At 38.8% G+C, this 21,978-nt stretch overlaps 2 protein-coding genes across 2 annotated transcripts in view; both read left to right on the top strand.

Annotated features, from left to right (window-relative positions):
- The first annotated feature begins 509 nt into the window (after nt 1-509).
- Nucleotides 510-13,053, top strand: LOC119740605. The gene is made up of 7 exons (XM_038215964.1): nt 510-1,164; nt 6,181-6,258; nt 7,214-7,588; nt 9,087-9,404; nt 9,906-9,995; nt 10,484-10,649; nt 11,308-13,053. The coding sequence occupies exons 2-7, from the start codon at nt 6,189-6,191 to the stop codon at nt 11,378-11,380; spliced, it is 1,092 nt and encodes a 363-aa protein (XP_038071892.1). The 5' UTR covers nt 510-1,164; nt 6,181-6,188; the 3' UTR covers nt 11,381-13,053.
- A 1,556-nt stretch (nt 13,054-14,609) lies between these two features.
- LOC119742144 (bcl-2-like protein 1) overlaps nt 14,610-21,978 on the top strand; it is a 40,090-nt gene continuing 32,721 nt past the window's right edge. Inside the window, exon 1 of the mRNA XM_038218185.1 lies at nt 14,610-14,765. Within this exon, the coding sequence (XP_038074113.1) occupies nt 14,757-14,765 (9 nt within the window). The 5' untranslated portion in view covers nt 14,610-14,756. The remainder of the gene's footprint in view (nt 14,766-21,978) is intronic.

The following is a 21,978-nucleotide window of genomic DNA, read 5'->3' as shown; positions in this document are numbered from 1 at the left end:
TTACTTCTCATGTATAATTTTTTTATGTAATTTTCAATTCTCAGTTTTTGTTTACTTTATGATATATACATGTATTTGCTTTGTCATTGTACTTTGTCATTTGTTGGCCGAATAAATAATAATAATTTGCTTATTATGCCTAGTACCCATTCCCGAGCAACAAAGATCAAAGATCAAAGGATATAGTCTTTAGAGAGGAAACATTGTTTTCCCGGCGTTATATAAACACAAATTGGGAAAACCCTAGCCGTTATTTTTAAACGGATACTATGAAACGAGTGGTACTTCCCAGCCCTTTACACAATAGGAGTCCTTGTTGATGGAGGCTGCGCTGCATCCGCTCGCCGCCTTTGTAGTATGGCAGATATAGGTGATGAGATTGTGCCTTTGATGATACAAGCATTGCATTTGGCACACAGTCAGAGTATGTCATGAGAAAGAACTTTGGCTGTAGGGCCATCGCAGATGTGTTCTTTGAAAAAAATACTAGGGGTGGAATAACAAGGACAAATCTGCGATGGCACTATAGCCAAATATCTTTCTGAAGACATACTCTGACTGTGTGCCAATTCACCCCCATGCTTGTATCATTGATGACATCCCCAGATATTTCCCCTATCTACCCCTCTACTGACTGCTCCATACACTGACGAAGAACGGAAACGACTCTAGAGCATTCAAAGATAAGCTGCTAGAAGGTGCTTCAACAATTTCACCAGAAACTCCAGTGTTGCTGCCATGATATGAGCTTGGATGGCCACTCCTTGAGTCCCGAAGACTGGCGACACGTCTCATCATGCTCGACAAAATTGTTCACGGGTTGGCTGACATTGAAGCTGGGCACTGTCTTACCTCACTAACAAGAACACACAGGAGGTCTCACCAATTCTCATACCACCGACTTCAAGCCAAAAGCAAGATCTACAGCACCATGCAGCTTTTATCCATCCACCACCCCACACTGGAATAACCTGCGTCCCACGTCATCAGTGCTAAAAGTTTGGATACATTCAAAAATGCCCTCACTGATCTCTCGTGCAACATCAACCTCCTACCTTAGCCCCTCTAGCCCCGCTAGCGGGATGCGGCTGTAGCCGTTTTGCTGGAGGAAATCTAAACAGACACAGATACACTATTGAGCACATAAACATCTTCGACGTTACGGTAAGCATTTCTTCTTATGTTGGATAGCTACTCATGGAATAGTAAAGATGTATTCGAATCTTGGTATGAGATGACTGTACACTCACGAGGCTCCTTCAGTGGAGGAAACTATTCTGCACACTATTGTACAAAGCAACTGCCTCGTGACGGATTATCTGAACAATAGCTAGCGCAATGTTTTCGCCATTGAAGGGGGCCTTCGTGATAAAATTGTTAGCGTGCTCGGATTTGTGGGACAGGAAATGAAACATGGTTTTTGTGTTTCTCATTGACGTCGAAACTATAGGGCTGTGCATTCGAATAATTTAGTATTTGATTATTCCAACTTGGACTTGATCCAACATTCCAATATTCCATTTTAGTTGATCAAGTTCAATATGTACGTGCCAGCTTAAAGGGAATATACATCATTTGCTTTTGCTGTAATTTTCAGAAATGGATGGGATTGGGGGGTTGGAAATATAAAGCAAATATAGTTACACTGACTTTTTGGAGGTTTTGGGTTCGAAAATGCTATAAAAACCAAGAAAAACGATCATTTTCCTGTAGTCTGGTTCCCTGACTCCATATAAGAAGAAACAGAGCAGTTTACATACATTGGGGAATTGTAAGGTCAGGGAACCAGTCTAGCTGGCTCGTACCCGTTCATAGGTTTGTAATCGATTGCAAACAAGTGCGATGGTCAATTGGGGCCAGTATTTGAAAAAAAGCCAGTTATTTCCAACGCTGATCGGCCGATCAGCGTTGGAAATTGATACAAAAATACCACTTTTCTTGAAAATGACAGTATACCAGGTGCCATAATTTTACAGGATGCTTTAGACTGTCATTTACCAACATCCTATTAAGGTATTTCGCAAAAACTTGGTAGTTTTATTTTTCGATGTTTGCAAATGTTGTATATTCCCTTTAATTTATCCGCCAATCGGGATTTGTGTGCTCTGCGCCTGTCGAAAAATTAATTGTCAGAGAGCTTTTTAAAATAATAACGGAATAGCTGATAATAATTGAATAATTGATCGATTTTAAAGAATACTCTCGTAGAAGCTATCAAATCATGTACGAAAATAAAATGGTTTTCAAAGAAAGTGTGGTATTTGACAAGCAATAAAACCACGGAAATTATACGATTGCACTTAATTTCGTGGACGTTTTTCATAGTCTCCTCGAGACCACTCACATTTTTTTTCGAATACAATGTATTTGAAACAAAAATAAAAATCTATTGAGATACTCGGTTGATGATCGAATATTCGGTATAGTGGGCACAACCAACGAAACCTCTTGGTATACATCAGTGGCGTAGTCAGGAATTTTCCGGGGGGGGGGGGGGGGGGGGCTGGAACATTTCATGGGGGGCGTCATGTAGATTAATGATAATTTTTTTAAAAAACTCAAAATCTCAGTCGGGGGGGGGCGACAAGGTTTCATGTCGCCCCCCCCCCCCCCCCCCCCCCCCCCCACGGCCCCCGTGGCTACGCCACTGATATACATGTAACAAAGTTCAATCGGCAAGTATTTGCAATGCAAATAGTTTATGTACATTGTGCATATAACCCATGTTATGTGGCCAGTGGGTAAAACTGTTCTGGTTAAAAATAAATAATTGCATGCAATGTTAATGTTTTTAAAGAGTGATTAATGGTAATTGTGTCGGGGATATAATATTTGGTTTTGGCCTTCAGTGACGTAACTTTTATGAGTTGTGTACTTAGTTGAGCGTTGACAACACAGTGAATCATTACCACCAATGCTTACAAATACATGTATTGAGGGAAAAAAATTCATTATTCCAAATATTTGTTTGTTACGCCAATTACTGTTCCCAAGCAACAACGATCAAAGATCACGGGAAAACAAACTGATGTTTCCCGTGCGTTAGGCCTTTATAAACATTGGGAATACCCAAGCCGATATTTTAACCGGATAGTGCAATATAAGTTGATTGGTATTACCGGCCTTAACATAATTCCGAGGAGTCCTTGTTGATTGCAGTAGTGCACCGCCTTTGATCTTCGGCGTTACGGTAAGCATTTTTTCCCGGTGGGCCTGGATAGTCAGGCATGTAATATGGGCACGACCTGATCAAAGCCAGCACAATGCTTCCTAGCCTCCGTGGAAGGGGTTTCGTGATAGAGTTGTATAGCGTGCTCGGATTTATCTTAAGTTTAATAGATCGCCGTGGGCGCGGGGCAGGACAAAACATGGTTAGTTTGTTTGGCAATGACACCGAAACCAATAAGGATATGCATATTAGAATAATAATGGAGGCGTTCGATTTCAGTTGATCAAGTTTAAAAATGTCCCAGCCGAAACTGTCTGCTGAGCGGGAATTGCGTACTCCTGCGCTTGTCGAAAATTTACAAAGAGCTTTTTAAAGTAACAGGTACATAGGCAGAGGAATGGCTGATATTTAGTCGATTTTAAAAGAATAAATTTGAGCTAATACTTCAGAAGTTCAGCACGAAAGTGGCTTTCAACAAATTGTGTGGTACTTGACAAGCAATTAAATCACGGAAATTATACGATTAATACTGTGGACTCTCCTCGAAATCGCTCCCATTCTTATTATAATTATTTGAATCGAAATAAATGGTATTTGGATATCCGATTGATGAGCGATTATTCGGCATATTCGGCACAGCCCTGTATCGGAACCTCTGGTTAATGGCGGTGTAGCATGAATTTAGGTTTTCTGAAATACGGACTCATTTGTGGTATTGCGCACGCTCATACATAGATAATTAGGAGAGGGACCGGTCACGTGAGAGGGTTTAACCAATAAAAGGGGAAAAGAGTCCGATTTTCATACGAGTCCGATTTTTTCATATGACTGCGGCAAGTGTTTGCAATGCAAAAATTAAATTGATTAAACAGAATATATACATGTACATGTATTTGGAAATCGATATCGCGGATTTCTCCAGTAGCATTTCTTCATAAAAAGGTGGGTGTCTTACATGTAGCAACTAAATCATTCTTTGTATTACCCCAAAATACGTTTGTATTTGACAGCGCACCGTATACCTTAAAAAATCCCCTCCGAAATTCTTCTCTACCCTGGAACTATGGTTGCTGTTAAAATTGTGCCATTAAAAATGTCCAAGTGTAATTACACGTTGGTTAGTCAACTAGCCTACTTAACTTCGCCAGTGTAGAATTGTAACACCCCCCCCCCCCATCACCACCACCACCACCAGCACCCTCCAACTTGGCGAGGGATCTACTTTCACTGTTCAATTCATGGGCACATTGCTATGACAGAAATTCCCGGAAATTATTGCATACGCAAACATTTTCCCCGGACGTTTCCGGACTCACACAGCCACAAACGGGTCGTAACCTGTCGTCGCAATTGGAATTCCCGACGAAGCCGTTGAATGGTAAATCAGTGTAGTTTATTTCAAAGTAGTTTTAAGATCTTGTCAACCTTAAAAGGGGTAATAATATTGAAAGAAACCGAACAGTGAAACCGAATTCTATTTGAGTCGATTTACAATGAGTAAAGTTAGTGGGTAAAGCTATGGCCGAATGCCCGCGAGATAGTTGTCCTCGCCGAAAGTGCGTTTTCGTTCCGAACACACTGACACGGGATCCTCTATAATTTTGCCACTTTTTTATATTCCAGTGAGGATTAATTGGTCTGCGAGAACGACCTATAACAACATCAACATTTTGTGGGTTGGTTTGTAGAAAGTACCCCCCTGTAAAGTTTTGGTCATCATATTGACAACGAAATGGAAAACCAAGATGGCGTCTCTGGGTTCGCCTGGTGCGAAACAAATGTAGAGGGATTTATGTCAATCTGGCAATGCATCAGTCATTTTCCATTATTTACATACGTTAATTTTCAATTGCATGTACCACCCCAACCGAGGCTCTTAGTACTGCACAATTATTATAGGACATGGGTACCTCATGTTTCGAAAGTTTATAATCTTCACTACATGTATACCGACGAGAGAACTAAGAATAGGAATTTATATAAATAAGGTTGTTCATCATTGGCTATTTATCTAGCCTTCCGCCTGGCTGTATTGATGTAATGTTATAAAAACAAACGGGTCAGATAAAAAAAAACGGCCGATTGTTTTGGTTTTTTTTGTTGTTGTTTTTTGTACAGATATGGACAGTGCAACAGAATCCCATATTACAACAAAACAGATTCCAGTTTGTTGCCAACATATCTGTTTACTGGGAGTCCTCAATCATCAAGAGTTTACAGAGAGTGGGAAACAATAATTAGATTGAGTAAACGAGGTGAAAAGGGGGAAATACAATCGTGGGGAAGTTCCGTCTGGAAAACCCGGGAACTGATGGGGCAGACGGGAATAACCTAAAATCAGGTCGTTGTTGATTTATTGTTTTGGGGTTTTTTTGGAGATTGATTTCAATAATGTTATCAGCCTCCCAAGGGGGCTGTTTGTTTTGTACCGACCAACAAGGGGAATACCAATGTCCACTCGTGTCGTGTTTTTGACTCACGGGTCACATAAGAAAACGACCGATTTATGTTATCTATTTATTTGGGGGGGGGGGTAAAGATATGATGCAACATAATTATTCCAATTGTGGGACAACATCTGTTTACTTGGAGTCCCAGTCATACGCAAGTGCTTACAGAGTGGACGACAACAATTAAATTGGGTAAACGCAATGAAAAGGCGGAAATACACTTGAAGGAAACAGGGGAAGTTCCGGCTGGGAAACCCTGGGAACGGTTTGGGCAGACGGGAATAACCTAAAAAGAAATTGGGTTCTTTTTTTCTGGAGATTGATTTCAATAAAATGTAAGCCCTAAGCGTTGCTTGTTTTGTACCAACAAGGGGAATAACAACAAAACCTACAGCCAAGTCGTGTCGGGTTTACGTAAATGATTCACAGAATTCTATTCAGGACTTTTGTATGATTGTTCTGCGTGTGAGGGTATTATGTTGTTGCAGTGGCATTGGTTTTGAAGGCCTCTCATTGTGTTTTGTTGTCCTGTTAAACATTCTCATATTTTCCCCATGCAAGCTGCACAGATGAATTCTTACTTGGTATTATTAGCTGCGCTGATGCTGCTGATGTCCCTTACGAGACCCTCAGTCACAGGTAAGACTGTAAGACATGCGTTCAATTTTGTATGTTTTACAAGCATTATAGTATCATTGGCATTTATCCACCGACTTATTATCAACAAAACACTTGGATCAAAGATCGTATAAAAACACCCCGTGAAATTATGTTGTCTGGCTTGTTCTCCGTTCAGAAGAAATCGCGACATGTATACGGATCAGTTAATTGACTGGGGGTTTTTTTTGGGGGGGGGGGGGGGGGGGGGGGGGGGGGGGAGAGAGCTGTTGACAAAATCGTGTTTACTGATCAAAGGGTTGTGCATGCGTTTTCACGGTTTCATCGAAAAGTGTAGGCTAATTCAACTGAGCTGCCAGTCAACCTACGTCAATTTGAATCTTCTTCAGATTTTGAGTGGTGTTCTTGGAAACAAACAAAATGCATGAAAAGTAAATGATGCTTTAGTCTTTGAGAAACCATTTGCAAACATTGAAAAATGAATTTGAAATCATTATATTGAAATATCTTAGTTTATAGTGCAAGTAAGTTGTATTGGATTAATGAAATCATTGCGCCTAGTATGCTGTCATGTTCAAGAAAAGAGGAATTTCCTCACGATGGTTAAGACCAAACCATTCTATATTTTATATTAATTTAATTTATTTGAATTTTCATTAAAATTATTTCAGTTCATTTATTTCTTTTGAATTGTTTACTTTATTCATATTTAGTTTATTTGATTCACTACTATGTGTCAGAAAGCCCGGAAAAAAATTCAAATCAAATTAAGAATTGCGAAGGGGAACCATTTTTTTCAAGTGACGCGTTTTCAATGCACATCAAAGCAGGCCCAGTGCCCAACATTCAATTATGTTGTGGTGCTTTGATACCGTTCTTATAACCAAGTATTTCACAGAACTCACTTTCCTAGTTGTATGTACACCAGACATTTATCCACTTTATGCCGACCTATATTTTTTTACAATTAATATAGAGACATCTGCAGCATCTGTACTCGTCTCACCCAAGGGGGTCTGTGCATCACCGGGAGATTTTTACCAACTGAAATGGATAGCCAAGAACGCAGACCCGGCCGAAACCCTCCAGGTGCACTGCCGACGACTCGATGGGTCGCTGATCGAGCACGAACATGATGAGCGATACACGATTGACGAAAGCAAGTGCTGTGACAATCGCACGCGGAAGTACACGTGCGCCCTGGGGACAACGCTAACGGTACTTCACCTCACTGACCATGAGGATTCTGGGTCATGTGACTGTGACGTGGTGAAGGTTGGAGTGCCGGTAGGCGTGCATGATGAGACACCTGGAGACTCTACAGCCAATGTCTGGGTCAGAAACGACACAGGTTTGTGACCGTCCCCGGTCAGCAGAGCTGCATTCAATTCACAAAAAAAGTCACTATACAGTTCGTCATTAGTAATCACAAGTCGTCACAAGGCATCACAAGTAAACTTTAAGTCAACACAAGTCAACAGGCGTCATCATAAAGCATCATAAGTAATCACAAGTCATCACAAGTCAATCACAAGTCATCACAAGTCATCACTAGTCAACACAAGTCATTACAAGTCATGACAAGTCATGACAAGTCATCACAAGTCAATCACAAGTCAATCACAAGTCATCACAAGTCAACACACGTCATCAAAGTCAACACAAATCATCAAAGTCAACACAAGTCATCACAAGTCATCACAAGTCAATCACAAGTCAATCACAAGTCCATCACAAGTCATTACAAGTCAAGCACAAGTCATCACAAGTCATCACAAGTTAACACAAGTCATTACAAGTCATGACAAGTCATCACAAGTCATCACAAGTTAATAACAAGTCAATCACAAATCACCACAAGTCATCACAAGTCAACACAAGTCATCACAAGTCATCACAAGTCAACACAAGTCATCACAAGTCAACACTTGAATCATCAAAAGTCATCACAAGTCAACACAAGTCATCACAAGTCATCACAATGCATCATATGTCATCAAAGTCAACACAAATCATCAAAGTCAACACAAGTCAACACAAGTCATCATAAGTCATCATCGGTAATCACAAGCCCACACAAGTCATCACAAATCAATCACAAGCCCATCGCAAGTGACACACTCTAAAAACAGTGTGTAAATTTTTGTTGAGTAAAGTTGTTGGGTAAAATAATTGAGTAAATTTTTAAACAATTATTGATTTAAACCCCAAAACATTATTACGCATCGCTTGTGTAATAACAAAATACGGGTTTTTCCCTGCTTCCACGCGGTAATTAAATTATGCTCAATAATGCGTAGCCTGTGAGTCTTTATCCGAAAAGTTGATAAACGCTTTGTTGTGTACTCCGATTTGGACAAAAATTACAATGTATGGTAAACCATGTATAAAATCTATCAAATATATTGCGACACGTTCATTTTTATGCCGTCTTCCATTTATATGGCCTGACTTTTTGATTTGAGATAGAAATGTGATTTACTCAATTGCTGCAATTTTGTATCGGGGACGGTTGGGGTGGGAAGAGAGTAACTGTTTATGTCATGTCGATTTTGAAGAAAAGTAAGTTTACGAGATTATCACAACGAAGTTCCACTTAGGCATATTAAAAAATGCAAAAGGTCAAACCGATGCAACAAATGTATGCAATTGACCCTCTCACATTTTTTTTCAAAGCTCCACTTTAACGGCAGTCAGTCAAAGTAGGTATACCGAATAATAAATTATTATAGTACAAACTAACGACGAATTGTACGAAGATTGTACAAATTGTCATCATGTGGGTATATGTCATGTAGTTTGGAAAATTCTTGGATATTTTTTTCCTTTTTATTTCATCACTATTGCAGTTTTCTCCCTATCGGAGGACGACATCACGATAACTCCAGGCCAGGGCGAGTTGACTGTATCGTTTGAAATCAAATGTGACTTCGATGGTACTTTCGAGGTCATCCGCGAAAACGGAGACGGCACGCCATTGAAGCACATCGGGGATTGGGATAACACCAACCCTCGCCAAGCGCCTTACATCAGGCTGAACTCGGGGCAGATCCCGGTGCTTTGCTTCCCGGCCCCGGGCTGCGGCGACCAGGGGCTTTACCGCGTCACCTACCGGGCTAGTAGATTCTACAAACCGGTCGAGACGACACGGTATCTGCAAGTACGCGGTAAGAAAGTAATGTTCTTAAACAAGTGGAGTTGCGTACGGGAATCAGAAATGATGAGGAAAAATAATGATATCTTCAGGTGTATGGGAGTACTCCTCAATGTACCAGAATTACACAGTAAATAGAGTCTATATTTTGAAATCAATCTGACCTGGAGATTGTCATTCTAGGAATTGCAGGACGATTTTTTTACATGCTACGTTATGCGATGGTTTAAAATACATGCACTTCATTAGTGACACTTGTTCTTCATGCATATAATGACACTATGTTTAAATCAATTTTATTTGCTTCTTCAACCAAGAAAATTAATAAAGAGATTGTAAAAACATATTAAATAATTATTTCATTCTTCATTTAGGCAGACATCATTTTCTCAGTTTGCCTTGATTCCAAAAAAACCTCAACAGGAAGATTTTCACGCAAACTGTAACGAGAGGACTTTGTGTATATTTTATATTGACTTCGCTTTTTTTTCGTTTCTTGGATAAAATAATACAGTCGACGATACATCTTGCCCTGGCCCTGGAGAGATCGTCGACACTCTAGACACTACTCTCAGTTCTGCAGGCACAACTCTCAGTTCTGCAGGCAAGTATCTTCGGATATAATGCACAGAAGGGGTAGCGAGGCATGGCATCTTTAGTTAGAGTTTTGTAATGTTAGACAGCAACCTGTCATATATTTACACCTGTCATAATATAATAGACAGTACCGAACAAGATTCTAATTTCAATATGCCATGTATAAAAACACCGTTTTATGCACTGAAGTCTCATGTCAAAATTTGGCCCAGAATCCGGGTCATTATTATTGGATCTGATACTGTCGTGGTCAAAAGGACCTTTGTCTGGTCAAAATGACCCGCAAAATGATCCAGATAAGTATCATTTCAACCAAGAATAGCGTCATTTTCCCTAAAAAGTATCAGGTCAAAATATGACCGGAATTCCATGTTAAATCTGGCCGGGGTAAAAACACTAAGAGCGTATATTACCTTTACATCTAAAAACTGTTAAAAACATTCTACTTTGGCAGTTGTAACAACTTGTAGACGTGTAAACATTTTGCTATTCTAGGCGAAAGCAACCAGGTCGGACAGCACTGTCCCAAATGTGATGCTGCCAAGTCCGACCAGGTGTACCAGGTGGCAATTGGAGTACTAGGCGGAGTGCTGCTGCTGGTGGTGATAGCGGCGTGTGGATATCTGTTTTACCGGAAGCGTCAACTGACAGCGCGAAAACGGTAAAGAATAATACCCCTTTATATTATAATGAGAATTATAATTGTTTGTTTTAACATTTACTTTATGGACGATTATCAATTCCAATTCCCTATGCGGCATTTTGCAACTGCCTTCATGTAAAAATTGCATGCAGTTTCAATCCTCCAAAATCATCCGTTATTTCTTGAATGTGGTCCTCGGAGGGGTGACCACTGCCTCAATCCTGCAAAATCCTCCGTCCAGCAGTCACGGTTGATGCATTATGTTGAGACAGAGCCAGTGGCATCCTAGAGCAGTGCGGAGGATTTCAAGAATACAACTGTATATCTAGACTGAGCATAAACAACGGTCCGGCCTACTTTGACACAGTGCATCGTCCCAAATCAGCCGCTCATTTTGCATATATAGCCGCAATGATGCAAATCCTCCACTTTACAAAGAGGATCATTTTGGAGGATTTGGGAACGATAGGGTTAATACAAGTTCATTTAATTGTGATCATTTACGTTACTGAGCAGTGATATACGGGGCACGTTATTTTTGTCTGCCAAACTTCATAAGACCGGTTAGCGCTTTTTTGGTCAAGTTCACTTCTCCCAAAATTTGGAACATATCTTGTTCAAGAAAATTTCGACAAAATGTGGGGACATCATTATTGGTATGTTTATTATATTTTAGTGGACTGGAAAATAGGTCCGTCACGGTGCCCCTGAACGATTCGAATTCGGCAGGCGAGACTAGCCAGCCTTGACATGGTGGTTCCGCGGGCTCACTGACCGCCTCGCCCTGCAGGACACCTGAACTGGTCCGGCCGCACAGGACTGACCATTTTACGAGAGGAGACAGTTTTTGGTATAATTACTTAAAACGTTCAACTTACCTGTAGACTTTTGTGTGATTAACAACAACAACTTCGAGTTTCGTGTCCACGCAAATATTATTTGCTAGTCGATAATGCCAATCAATTCTGGGCTTGTGTCAGCAGATTTTGACAATTACCTAGTCATAATACCGGCCTCGAGATGTTTTAAAATATTTTCTCGGACAATCAATGCTTTGATCAACTTGTATAAAACGGAAGTATAGGGTGTGCATGATTTTAGACCATGTCTCAATGGTTCAGGATCCAAAACAGAAGGATTGAAAATATTCGCTAAAAACGTTACTCCGGACATTCGTTGATGATAAAAAAAAACCCATACAAACAAACAAACAGCAGCCCAACAACCCAACAATCGACTGGCCCATGACTTTTTTTTATTGATTGGCTATTGGTGTGCTTTAAATTACATAAGGCCAAGGCCAAGTAAAAGAAAATACCAGTTGATCGTCCCCGCCCGCTCTCTTTTTGAGAATGCATCATTTTCTTTAATTTCAGGCATAAACTTTTGAATAAAGATGTTTCAGAAGGTCAAATGCGTCTAATACCTTTCCTAATGTTCAGTAAGCACTTTCAGATGGTTTTGTGGTCATCAACTAGTGGACAACTATCCAGAACTATCAAAGAAAAGAGCCTCCTTCTTTTTGAGGAACATATCGTATAAGCTAAAACCTACTTTTCAAAAAAAATGTAAATAAAAGGCCCTCATCCGGCCTCTTTTTGAAGAAAAAAAACCCGGACGATCAACTGATTGACTTGGCCTAATGTTCAAACGCAACAAGCATGACTTTATTTTAAGGTCACGATTCTTTTAAGCTGTATATATTTTTTAACCCCAGTATTAATCTTGTCAGCCATGCACATGGTATTCAGTGCGAGAAATTTAGAACACGTGATTTTAAGCCCTATGCAAACCCAACGACAGATGGCGCTATCAACACAGTACGAGGCCTGCACTGCGTCCAAAAATTAAAAAGCTCGTGCTCTTCCAAAAATAGAGTTTTTTGGTTTTCTCCTGACGAATGTTTAATTTGTTTGTTTTGTTTTAACGAAAAAAAATACTTTAGTGCAAATTTGGGCGTTTGCAACCCTTGGCTAAAAAGTAACTTCATTCTGCGCACAAAATTAGCCTGCCCTTCAAGAGCCAATAGTGTAATTCGATTTTTTTTTGTGAAGAAATAATTCAATAATTAGATTACGTCAGTGGATTGTTTTCGTTCCATGTCTCATAAAGTGAATAACTTTTATATTGCTAGGAAAATAGCAATTGAACAAAACAAGGTGAAACGAGGTGAAACTCGCAAATAGCACGATGAATGCAAGACTTTAAGAAGTTGTCTTCGATACTAAGTGCGAACGATATATAGATGCATGGTAGACTATTCCGTTTGAACACACCCATACTTTTAAGTGTAAGCACTATTACGTAGATTATAATCTTCGTGTACATATGTACTGATAATCACTAACAATTAATGCATTATATTTGCTCCAAAGTATACAACTAACTTTGTGCAAGAATCGACAGCGGGATCCGGGGGGGGGGGGGGGCAACAGGGGCCATGCCCCCCCCCAAAAAAAAACACCCCGAACTCTTTTAAGTATCGTCGCAAAAAACTTACACCACCCACAAAACTCAACAAAAGCAATATATATATCTGATTATAATGTAGCTTATGGCAGAGCCTGAAATGGAGAAACAAAGTAGTGTACAACCAAAGTAAAGAAAATATGGGGTGTTTTTTTCCCCGATTCTCAGTCTCTTGTAATTTTTGTATGATATCTTTAATGTCTACGTTCAGATCGTAATTGTGTCACTAGAGACGATAAAAAAAATTAGCGGTGTATATATCAGCTCAAAAGATGTGTAGCCGTATACTGTAAACTCATCTCTTTCAAACAGCTTTTGATTTGTAATGAATTTTATTGTAAGCTTTTTAACTGAACTTAATTTAACTGAATATTAAGTTAAACACCAATTTTTAATAATGTCTTTTGATATAATTATTTCAAATTTTCATTTCTAATTTTATTGTGTCTGGGGATTTATTTTAATGCATATCATAGTACATTATTTTAATGTACCAATTTTCATTATTGTAAAAGCACAGTTTTTTTTATAAAAATTGCGCTTAATAAAATGCATTATTATTATACAAACATTAACATTATGTGATGAAGTTCGAGATGTTTATGTGGAACCTTTTTTTTTGGGGGGGGGGATACAATTTTGTGTTGTACTATAATCATATTGTTATTTTAGGTTTTTGTTACAAGGCAAAGCGATCCCCAAACACAACTTGGGGGAATAAGGCCTTCAGTGATGAAGCTGAAACCTTCAGATAAGATTACAAAAACAAAGTCATAAGATAAACGGATTTTTTTTTAATCCCACGATTTGACCTTGTTGATATGTATGTGGCCTAAAATTTTCGGCAACTTTATTTGAAAAAAATTAAAGTTCTAAAATATTTGAAAACAAAACTTGTGAGCCCCCCCCCCCCCAGCCAAAATCCTGGGTGCGCCACTGAAACGGAAGAGGTCATCTAACAGGTGGCCAGGAGCCGGACCCCCCCCCCCCCCCCCCCCCCGGAGTACGTGTTAAATCATCAGCTGTACAACAAGTACAAGTAGGTCACTTAAATTTCAGTTCATTCGATGTGGTGCCCAAATCTACCGAAGTCACATGATGTCCAATCGTGGCCAATGTTCACTGAAGGTCACAAAAGTAAACGTGATTAATATCTCCAGTTGATTTTCTGGGAATGTTTGAGTCATTGATGATGAAATTTTGCTCTGTGAATAAATTAATCAGCGCCATGTGATGAGCCTGTCAACCAAGAGAGGGCGCTATTTTAGTAACGTTAAGGTGATATTCGCCTCCTAAAAAATAACCAAAAACATGCACACAAAAAGAGACACCCTGACAAAAGATGCTCTTCATGAAGCGATTTTGTCTGCTAAAATTATTCTTTCTTTTCCATTGTCAGTAAAAGAAAATATAAATGTTTATTATAAGGGCACGCGTGTAAAATTAAAAACAACCATGGAGCTATAGGAACATACACGCGAGCATATCGCCGTGACACCAACTACACGTTATAAGTATCACTTCTGCCCCGATTGATTTGCATGGCCGATCTGGCAGGAACTGGGAGAACGGCAAATGGCGACGGGTATTTTTCAACATGTTTTGGTGTTTTAGGTGGAAGAGGTCGTTGGAAATGTCTAGGAAATCGCAAAGGACATGAGTAAGGTATGTACCACATTTTTGTATGAGTATGTAAGTTTAATTTTCGTTAAAATTATGAAAATTTGATGGGTAATTGTGTCGATAAAATAACCGTTGGTTGTACCGTACGCGGTGCATCAACATGCATGCTAGGCTAAATCGGATGCTGTACCCGTACCCACACAGTTCACACGTCACATGTTCATATCATTAAGTGACGTACATTTCATGACAAGTTCAGTTTCAAGTATTATTGTCCTTCTTATTCCTCCCATGCTTCTATATAATCACGGTCACAAACACTTTAGAAAACATGTTAATTTTAAATTAATAAAATGACAAATGATTATGTTGTTGCATTGTAATATACAGCTTTTTTCTGTTCATATTTTGTCTAGAAAATTAGATTTTTTTGCGAGTTCCATCAAATTTTGTTGTATGGTCGATGTCCATGTTTTCAAATCATTGAAATGTTACAGAGTGTGTGAAAAGTAATTTGGTATGTAGGCACTAATATTAGTCAAATGATTTAGATAATTTGCCCTATCTCATATCTGCCTATATAAAAGATAAGTTACAAATTACAATTCATGTACATGTACTGGGGCCTAGTTCTCATATAGGTATATTTTCGGACCAGGTGTGATTGTCGCATCTGGTCACTGACCTTAATTTAACAATGACCTATAGCGGTGGCCATTTTGACTGTGCGTATGCGTGCTGAAGTTCTTCTGGTTGCCATGGCGTTGTAGTTCACCACTTCCGGCCAAAGTACCCGGATGTTTGGATCCAAGAATTGGGTTTTGAGTATGTCGAAGAGAGGTTGAAGGAGAAAAAAAGTAGAAATTTGAGTTGTTGTCAGACAGTCGGTTCAAAGTTTACATCTTCCAGGTGCCAAATTTCATATAACACAACTAAGGCAAAAAAAAAATTACTCGGTCTCTGGTCAGCTCGCGCGTCGATTTTAATCATGCGCGTCAACCTTTTGTTCTTCTTGAAATTAACATGGAAGCTACAACAGGGCCCTCTATTGCCGCACCTCCTCAATTTTTTGTACCAAGGAGCACCAAGGAATGGGAAATTGCACCAAGGCAAATGATAAAGGGCACCAAGGCAAATTATGGAGGACACCAATGTATAATGAGGACACAAAAAAGAAAAATAGTACCCACCTTGTCTGTACAATGCAAGCTTGAAAAAAAAAAAAGCCACCAAAAAAACACATAAAAAAAACAAACGTCGCCGCATCAATTCCGGAACTTTGGTCTGACCAGAGACCGATTTTTTTTTTTGGGCCTAATGGGGAGCTTGTGGTTGTGTGGTTATTCTACAATGTCCTGCGTTAACCAGTGGTTAATACAGGACATTGTGGTTGTACTCGTGTACTGGGTTCGAGTTTGTGGGCGTGTTTCTCATCTCTGACTGCACAAAGTATACACTGCTAAACAAACTGGTGGCAGTTATCAAAATACTGGAAAACCAAATTTTGGAGGAATTGTGTAACATGTGTAAGTTTCAGTGTATGGCAAAACATCTGAAACTGTTACTAAATCAATAAAAAACAGAAGTTCAGTGAAATTTTGAGCAACACAAGCACAGTGGTACGTCCATGTACTTGTACACTGTATGCCATTATATGCACATATCTGCATACACGTATTGATCATAAATGGCAATTAAGTGATAAAAGCATGTTCACGCCCACGCACGCTTGCACAAACACACAGTGTAGGCGTTGGGTTTAATGCATAAAATTACATACACACTATATTTATAATCTTGATCAAGTTTAATATAAAGATGACTGAAGTGGAAAATCCTTACAAAAAAGTTTATCGAATTCAAAATGTTAAATCAAATCTTTGCGATTGCCGGTGCCCAGCATATGGCGTATGTGCTGGGTTATTGTATCTAATTGGCCCCATACTGCATGACGGTATGGTCCAATGGTGATTCCCACCATGTGACATTTAAAAAAAGCCCCAGGCACTCAGCCTGTTTTTCTCTATTATTTCCAACGGTCAGTCGAATCTGGAGTTTGTTCATGAGGCGCACACTTCATGCATGTACAGATGTCCATGTACATGTAAACATGAACACATTGGTGCATGAAATAAAACTGAATGTACCGGTATATCTATATGTACAGTCGAGTCTCGTTAATTCAAACTCGTTCGGACCTAGCCAAATTGTTTGTTATATCAGAATTTTGTATTAAGAGGAACATCAGTCCCATTCATTGTGTACGTAAATGCACAGTCGGGACCAAGGCTTTATGTTTGTTATAACCAGAATTTTGTATTAACAGAGTTTGTACTAATGAGAGTCGACTGTATACACTCAAAGGGTGAAATAAAGACACAGAATCTGCTTGGACAAAATACAATACATGTCATGATGCGCATGCACATTTTCCTAAGGCAATCAGTTGAAAGCTGTCATGTACTGGTACATGCATCCGATGTACATGTAGCATTGCCTTCAATAATTTAGATGTACAATGTATAATGTACACAATGTATGTGTACATCATACATGTATGCATATGTATAGACTAATTCGGCGACAGCCATTTTCTGCGGTTGCACCAGGCCCGCGTGAGTCGTGCTCAAGTAATACGCACGCATTCTGGCCTCCTTTGACCAATAGGCCTATTGTTTCCAAAATGCACGCGTCTTGTCTTTAAGAACACATGCCGCATGAGCGCAAACACAATTCCACAGGTCTCAAAAATGGCTTCTCATTTTGTTCGCCGAATTATTCCATATGGCACCTAATTTTGGTCGTCCAGATACATACATGAAATGGTTGGAAATTGTAAGATCTTAATAAATCAACCTCTTCCTTATTGTCCAGAAATGGAATAAACAGGTGCAATTCATTTTCTATGCGCTTGTACAATTTATGAACAATTATGTATTTGTGGGGGAGAAAAACCATTCAAACAAATTGCATTTCAGATAACATGTACAGACGTGTAGTAGGCCTCAGTCCCTCCCATCATAGCCTACAAGGTACATGTATTATAGATGTACATACATACATAGGAGGCTTTACTGCATGACTCTGCCTGGGTGGAGACTGACAGTGACAGGCAAGAAGCGTGGGCTGTGATTAAGCCTCTCTTCCACCCACTCTCAGTACAAAGAGGATTGTGTTCTATTGTAATAGACTTAAATTTTGTACATCCATACCTTACAGTAATACACTTTCATCATTCATGTTCACAGTTCAGTTTCACAATATGAGGAGGATCAACATACACCGTATGTAGTACTATGTACATGTATGTATTTAAATGACACAGTAGGCTACATGTACATGTGAAAATGTACATGAAAAGCTTGAACAAGTTCATTCATTTGGTTTAATTACTAGTTTTGCAGATTATGCAGAAATGAACCGAAAATGAAAAGTACATTTTATATTGTATATTTGGATGATTGCCTCAAGAATTTCTTAGATTGTCTGTTTCACTGCTGAAAAATTTATATTTCAAAAGGGTGATTCTGGGACAGTGAACTTATTGTCATTTTCCACTGAAGTCATGGCTACTCAGAATTTGAAAGCCAACAGCATGCAAATTGTCATTTGATCCACTAATTTTCTCTTAATTGTTTTTAAAGTAAATTTTAATTTTTAAACCATAAAATAATTGGGGAAAATACCCAGAAAGTCTTATTCCATCTGGGAACTTTCCTCTTGTTTTGTGATTTCTCAGTTGCAAGTCTGAGTCTTTACAAGCACTGCATAAGGTGAAGTAAAACAAAAAACCAAGTTTCTCGTCCCCGCCCGCTTCCTTTTTGGAGGCTTCCTTTTTGAAAAATGTAGTAGAAAAACACCGAAAAAGTCTACAAATTCAGCGGAAAATAAATACCAATACCAATACAACTCTAAATGACACTGTAAATATGTTCAGTTCTCTTGTCCAACTTGTCTTTCATTTTTAAAAGTGTCTTTGAACAGTGGAACACCAACGGTTGCAGGAAATTTTGAAAAGGCGGTCATCTTGAAAAAATAAAAAATAAAAAGCCCCAATTTCCTCCCTTTTTTAAAAAACCCCGGACGAGAAACTTTTTTTTTTTTTACTAGGCCTAATAATAAGGTCATCTTGAAAAAATAAAAAATAAAAAGCCCCAATTTCCTCCCTTTTTTAAAAAACCCCGGACGAGAAACTTTTTTTTTTTTTTACTAGGCCTAATAATAAATATGATGCAAAGTACCCGGTATAAAAATTATATATTTTGTCACCTTCAAAATAAGCATTCCTCAGGTGAACTGCTGGAGTGTACTTGAATATTTTCCTTTTGTGAGGTCATTGAGGTCATTGACCTTGGATAACCTTTCCGGCCCTCACAGTCTCATCCACAAGACAAGAAGAACCTTTGTTTTGACATTTAGTGCCACTCACTGATCAGAATGTTGCAATTTGTCAGCGTGTGGTGGGGTTTTTTTTGGGGGGGGGGAATGATTATTGGTGAAAACACAGTGTCTACATGTACGTGTACGGAAACAGATGAAAGACATGTACTCCAGACTGGATAGCGTTTTACAGTGTACATTTTACATGTACCGGTACCAGTACATGTACATGTGTACATTTATGCATGTATGTGTTTTTGTGAAAACGGTCGTTTACCCTGAAAATGATTGCAAAAAAATACATGTATAATGACTACTTGAAAGTATTTTTTTAGGTATACCGCTTGTATACATACAATGTATGTATTGTTCTGCGTAAGTTCAAAGCTCTCAAATCATGTACATTGTATAGTGGCTGTCTACAAAAATGTGGCATTTAACAATCAAACAAAACCTCCCAACTTATATGAATAAATTACTTTTTGTCATCTTCTCGAGACGGCCGACATTTTTCAAATATTTTACTTGATAAAATTCTAATGGATGTTCAGTGGATGATAAACTACAGTACATGTATTTCGATATTCGATACATTCAGCACTTCAAGAGCTTGGCGCAAACCTTGGCAACTTTTTTGTGCTTTCCAGGTATTAAGCCCGTGCATTCAAAGTACGTTGTATGGTGAAAGTACCGGTAGCGGTGGGATTAATATCCGGATTTTCTAAAATTTGGTTTGAATTCTGTAATTTAGTTGATTTTGGAAACCAGAATAAACCAGCCTTACAAACATTAAGCCTTTCTTATGGCTAAATGGCACTTGAACTAAAGAAAAACAATTGGAACATCCCCCAATTTGCTCAACGGTCTCCGATTGTTGTACTCGCTGACACTCCATAGTCTTCTTGGTAAAGCCTGCCCATTCGTCTGATCAGAGAGTTCCCACCAAATTTTTTCAACATTACAACTCTGGAATGGAATTTAAGGCCCAGTGGTCATTGCATCCCAAGTCACTTTTTGTTGGCAGGACTGTGAGCTAAATGGGAGCTTCTGAAATTGGATAACTGTTATTCGGTTTGAAAAAAGAGAGGATAACAGGATTTTGAAATCTCTGCTTTCAACCCGCCACTAGACAGAAAGTGCATTGAAAAGCACACATACAAAAGGTATTGTACCAGTAGCAAGGCTGTACACGTAATTTTATTACTCCAGGAAAATTATCTAAAAAGCCTCCATGTGGAACTAGAAGGATCTAGAAGAATTAAAGTTAATTACAGATTAATTAATTATTAGTTTGCAAATGAGAGGGTGTCTCTACGTTTTACAAACCAAGGTTAAATTTCATGTGAGACACCCAAATGCTGCATGTACATGTACATGTAATTTGTAAAGACTTTGATATTCCATTTGAAATGTAATGTGCATTCAGTATTACCGGTACTGTTATACATGTACAATGTACACGATGTAGTTCCCTATAAATTTGAGAAAATGAATTCTTGCGCAAGTTACATTGAAGTAACAATCAAAACGCTCTGTAGGGTTCTAGATTTTAAGCCCAAATTACGGAAGTCTACATTCACAGCGGGCATTATGCAATAAGAATACAATACCACTCCAGGAGAATTATGGATTCTAGCATTCCATTGTGGTAACATAAGACCTTGATCTATTATGGGCTTATTAGTGCCCTCTTGAATTGGTTCCCATGGACTATTGCAATACACATGGGCAAGTATGCGATCCATGGGAGACAGCAAGTCAACTTTCGGTTTTGGAACAATGGTTGGAAGTTGGCCCAACTTTTTTTGTGTACAAAATCCATGTGTACTTTGTACTCTGGAGATATGTTATACACATGGACAAATGAGAGATTTCAACACTCTTTCGAAATCAGGATAGTGGAGGGACTTTCCTGAGGTATTGCTTTTAGCATAAATTTGTGACTGGAAAAAGTCTGGACAGAATTTGTAGGCTATTGGGAGTTGAAGAGTTTGTGTAAATGATATGAGACTGTATCAGATGATTATAATTAAACCCGTAAATATGGGCATGAATCCTAGCACTGTATTGTTTTGAACTTCAGTGATAAGAAGAAAAGTGAATGTTTGACGGGTTCAGATACTACTGGTATGATATGAATGTTTCATATGAAAACACTTAACATACTGCATCAGATACTCATTTTCTCTCAATTTCCAATGAATTGTCAAATTCCCAATGGAAATATTCCCATCTAGAGATTCCCAGGAATTTTTGCAACACAACACATGTAACTTAGCAACACACAACTTGCACCAAACATGACAAACTTTTTTAAAATCACAGCAGTGAATTGTAGGCAAAACAATTACGTTGAAATTCTGAGAAAACTGTGGATACACGCTCAAGTGCTCACGTGAAGGCCTACATGTAGGTATTGTTTAGCACACCTTTAACTGTGTGGGAAAATGGCACTTTGCAATGTCAGTGACAGCGCACAAAGCCTTGTAGGAGCCTACAATAATACTTTTAATGCAACAATTGTGGTTTTACAGCAAATTCAAAGGACAGTTTGTTAGTACAAGTACTTTTGCAACCATGCTTTCAAAAGCAGGCATGCAACTTTTCCTCGGATCAGCTGACTTCCTCTTTTTTGACCTCTTATGTGTGTCATTGAAAATAGAAAAACACTGTACAAAGTGTTGGAAAGATTTGAATTTCCTCTTTTTTTTGTGACTTTCCAGTTGCATGCCTGCAATTTTTAAGGGAACGATGAGAAATAAACAGTATGTACATGTACTTGTATACATGTATACCCAATACTAGCATTCATAACATTAACAACTGCATGCAGACCTGTGTATGTAATAGTGTCACCTTCTCTTACTTATTGTAT

The sequence above is a fragment of the Patiria miniata genome, unplaced genomic scaffold (assembly GCF_015706575.1).
Source record: "Patiria miniata isolate m_02_andy unplaced genomic scaffold, ASM1570657v1 HiC_scaffold_5, whole genome shotgun sequence".
Classification (NCBI taxonomy): Eukaryota; Metazoa; Echinodermata; class Asteroidea; order Valvatida; family Asterinidae; genus Patiria; species Patiria miniata.
Note: the sequence above shows the minus strand (reverse complement) of the source record. Positions and strands in the feature narration are given on the sequence as shown.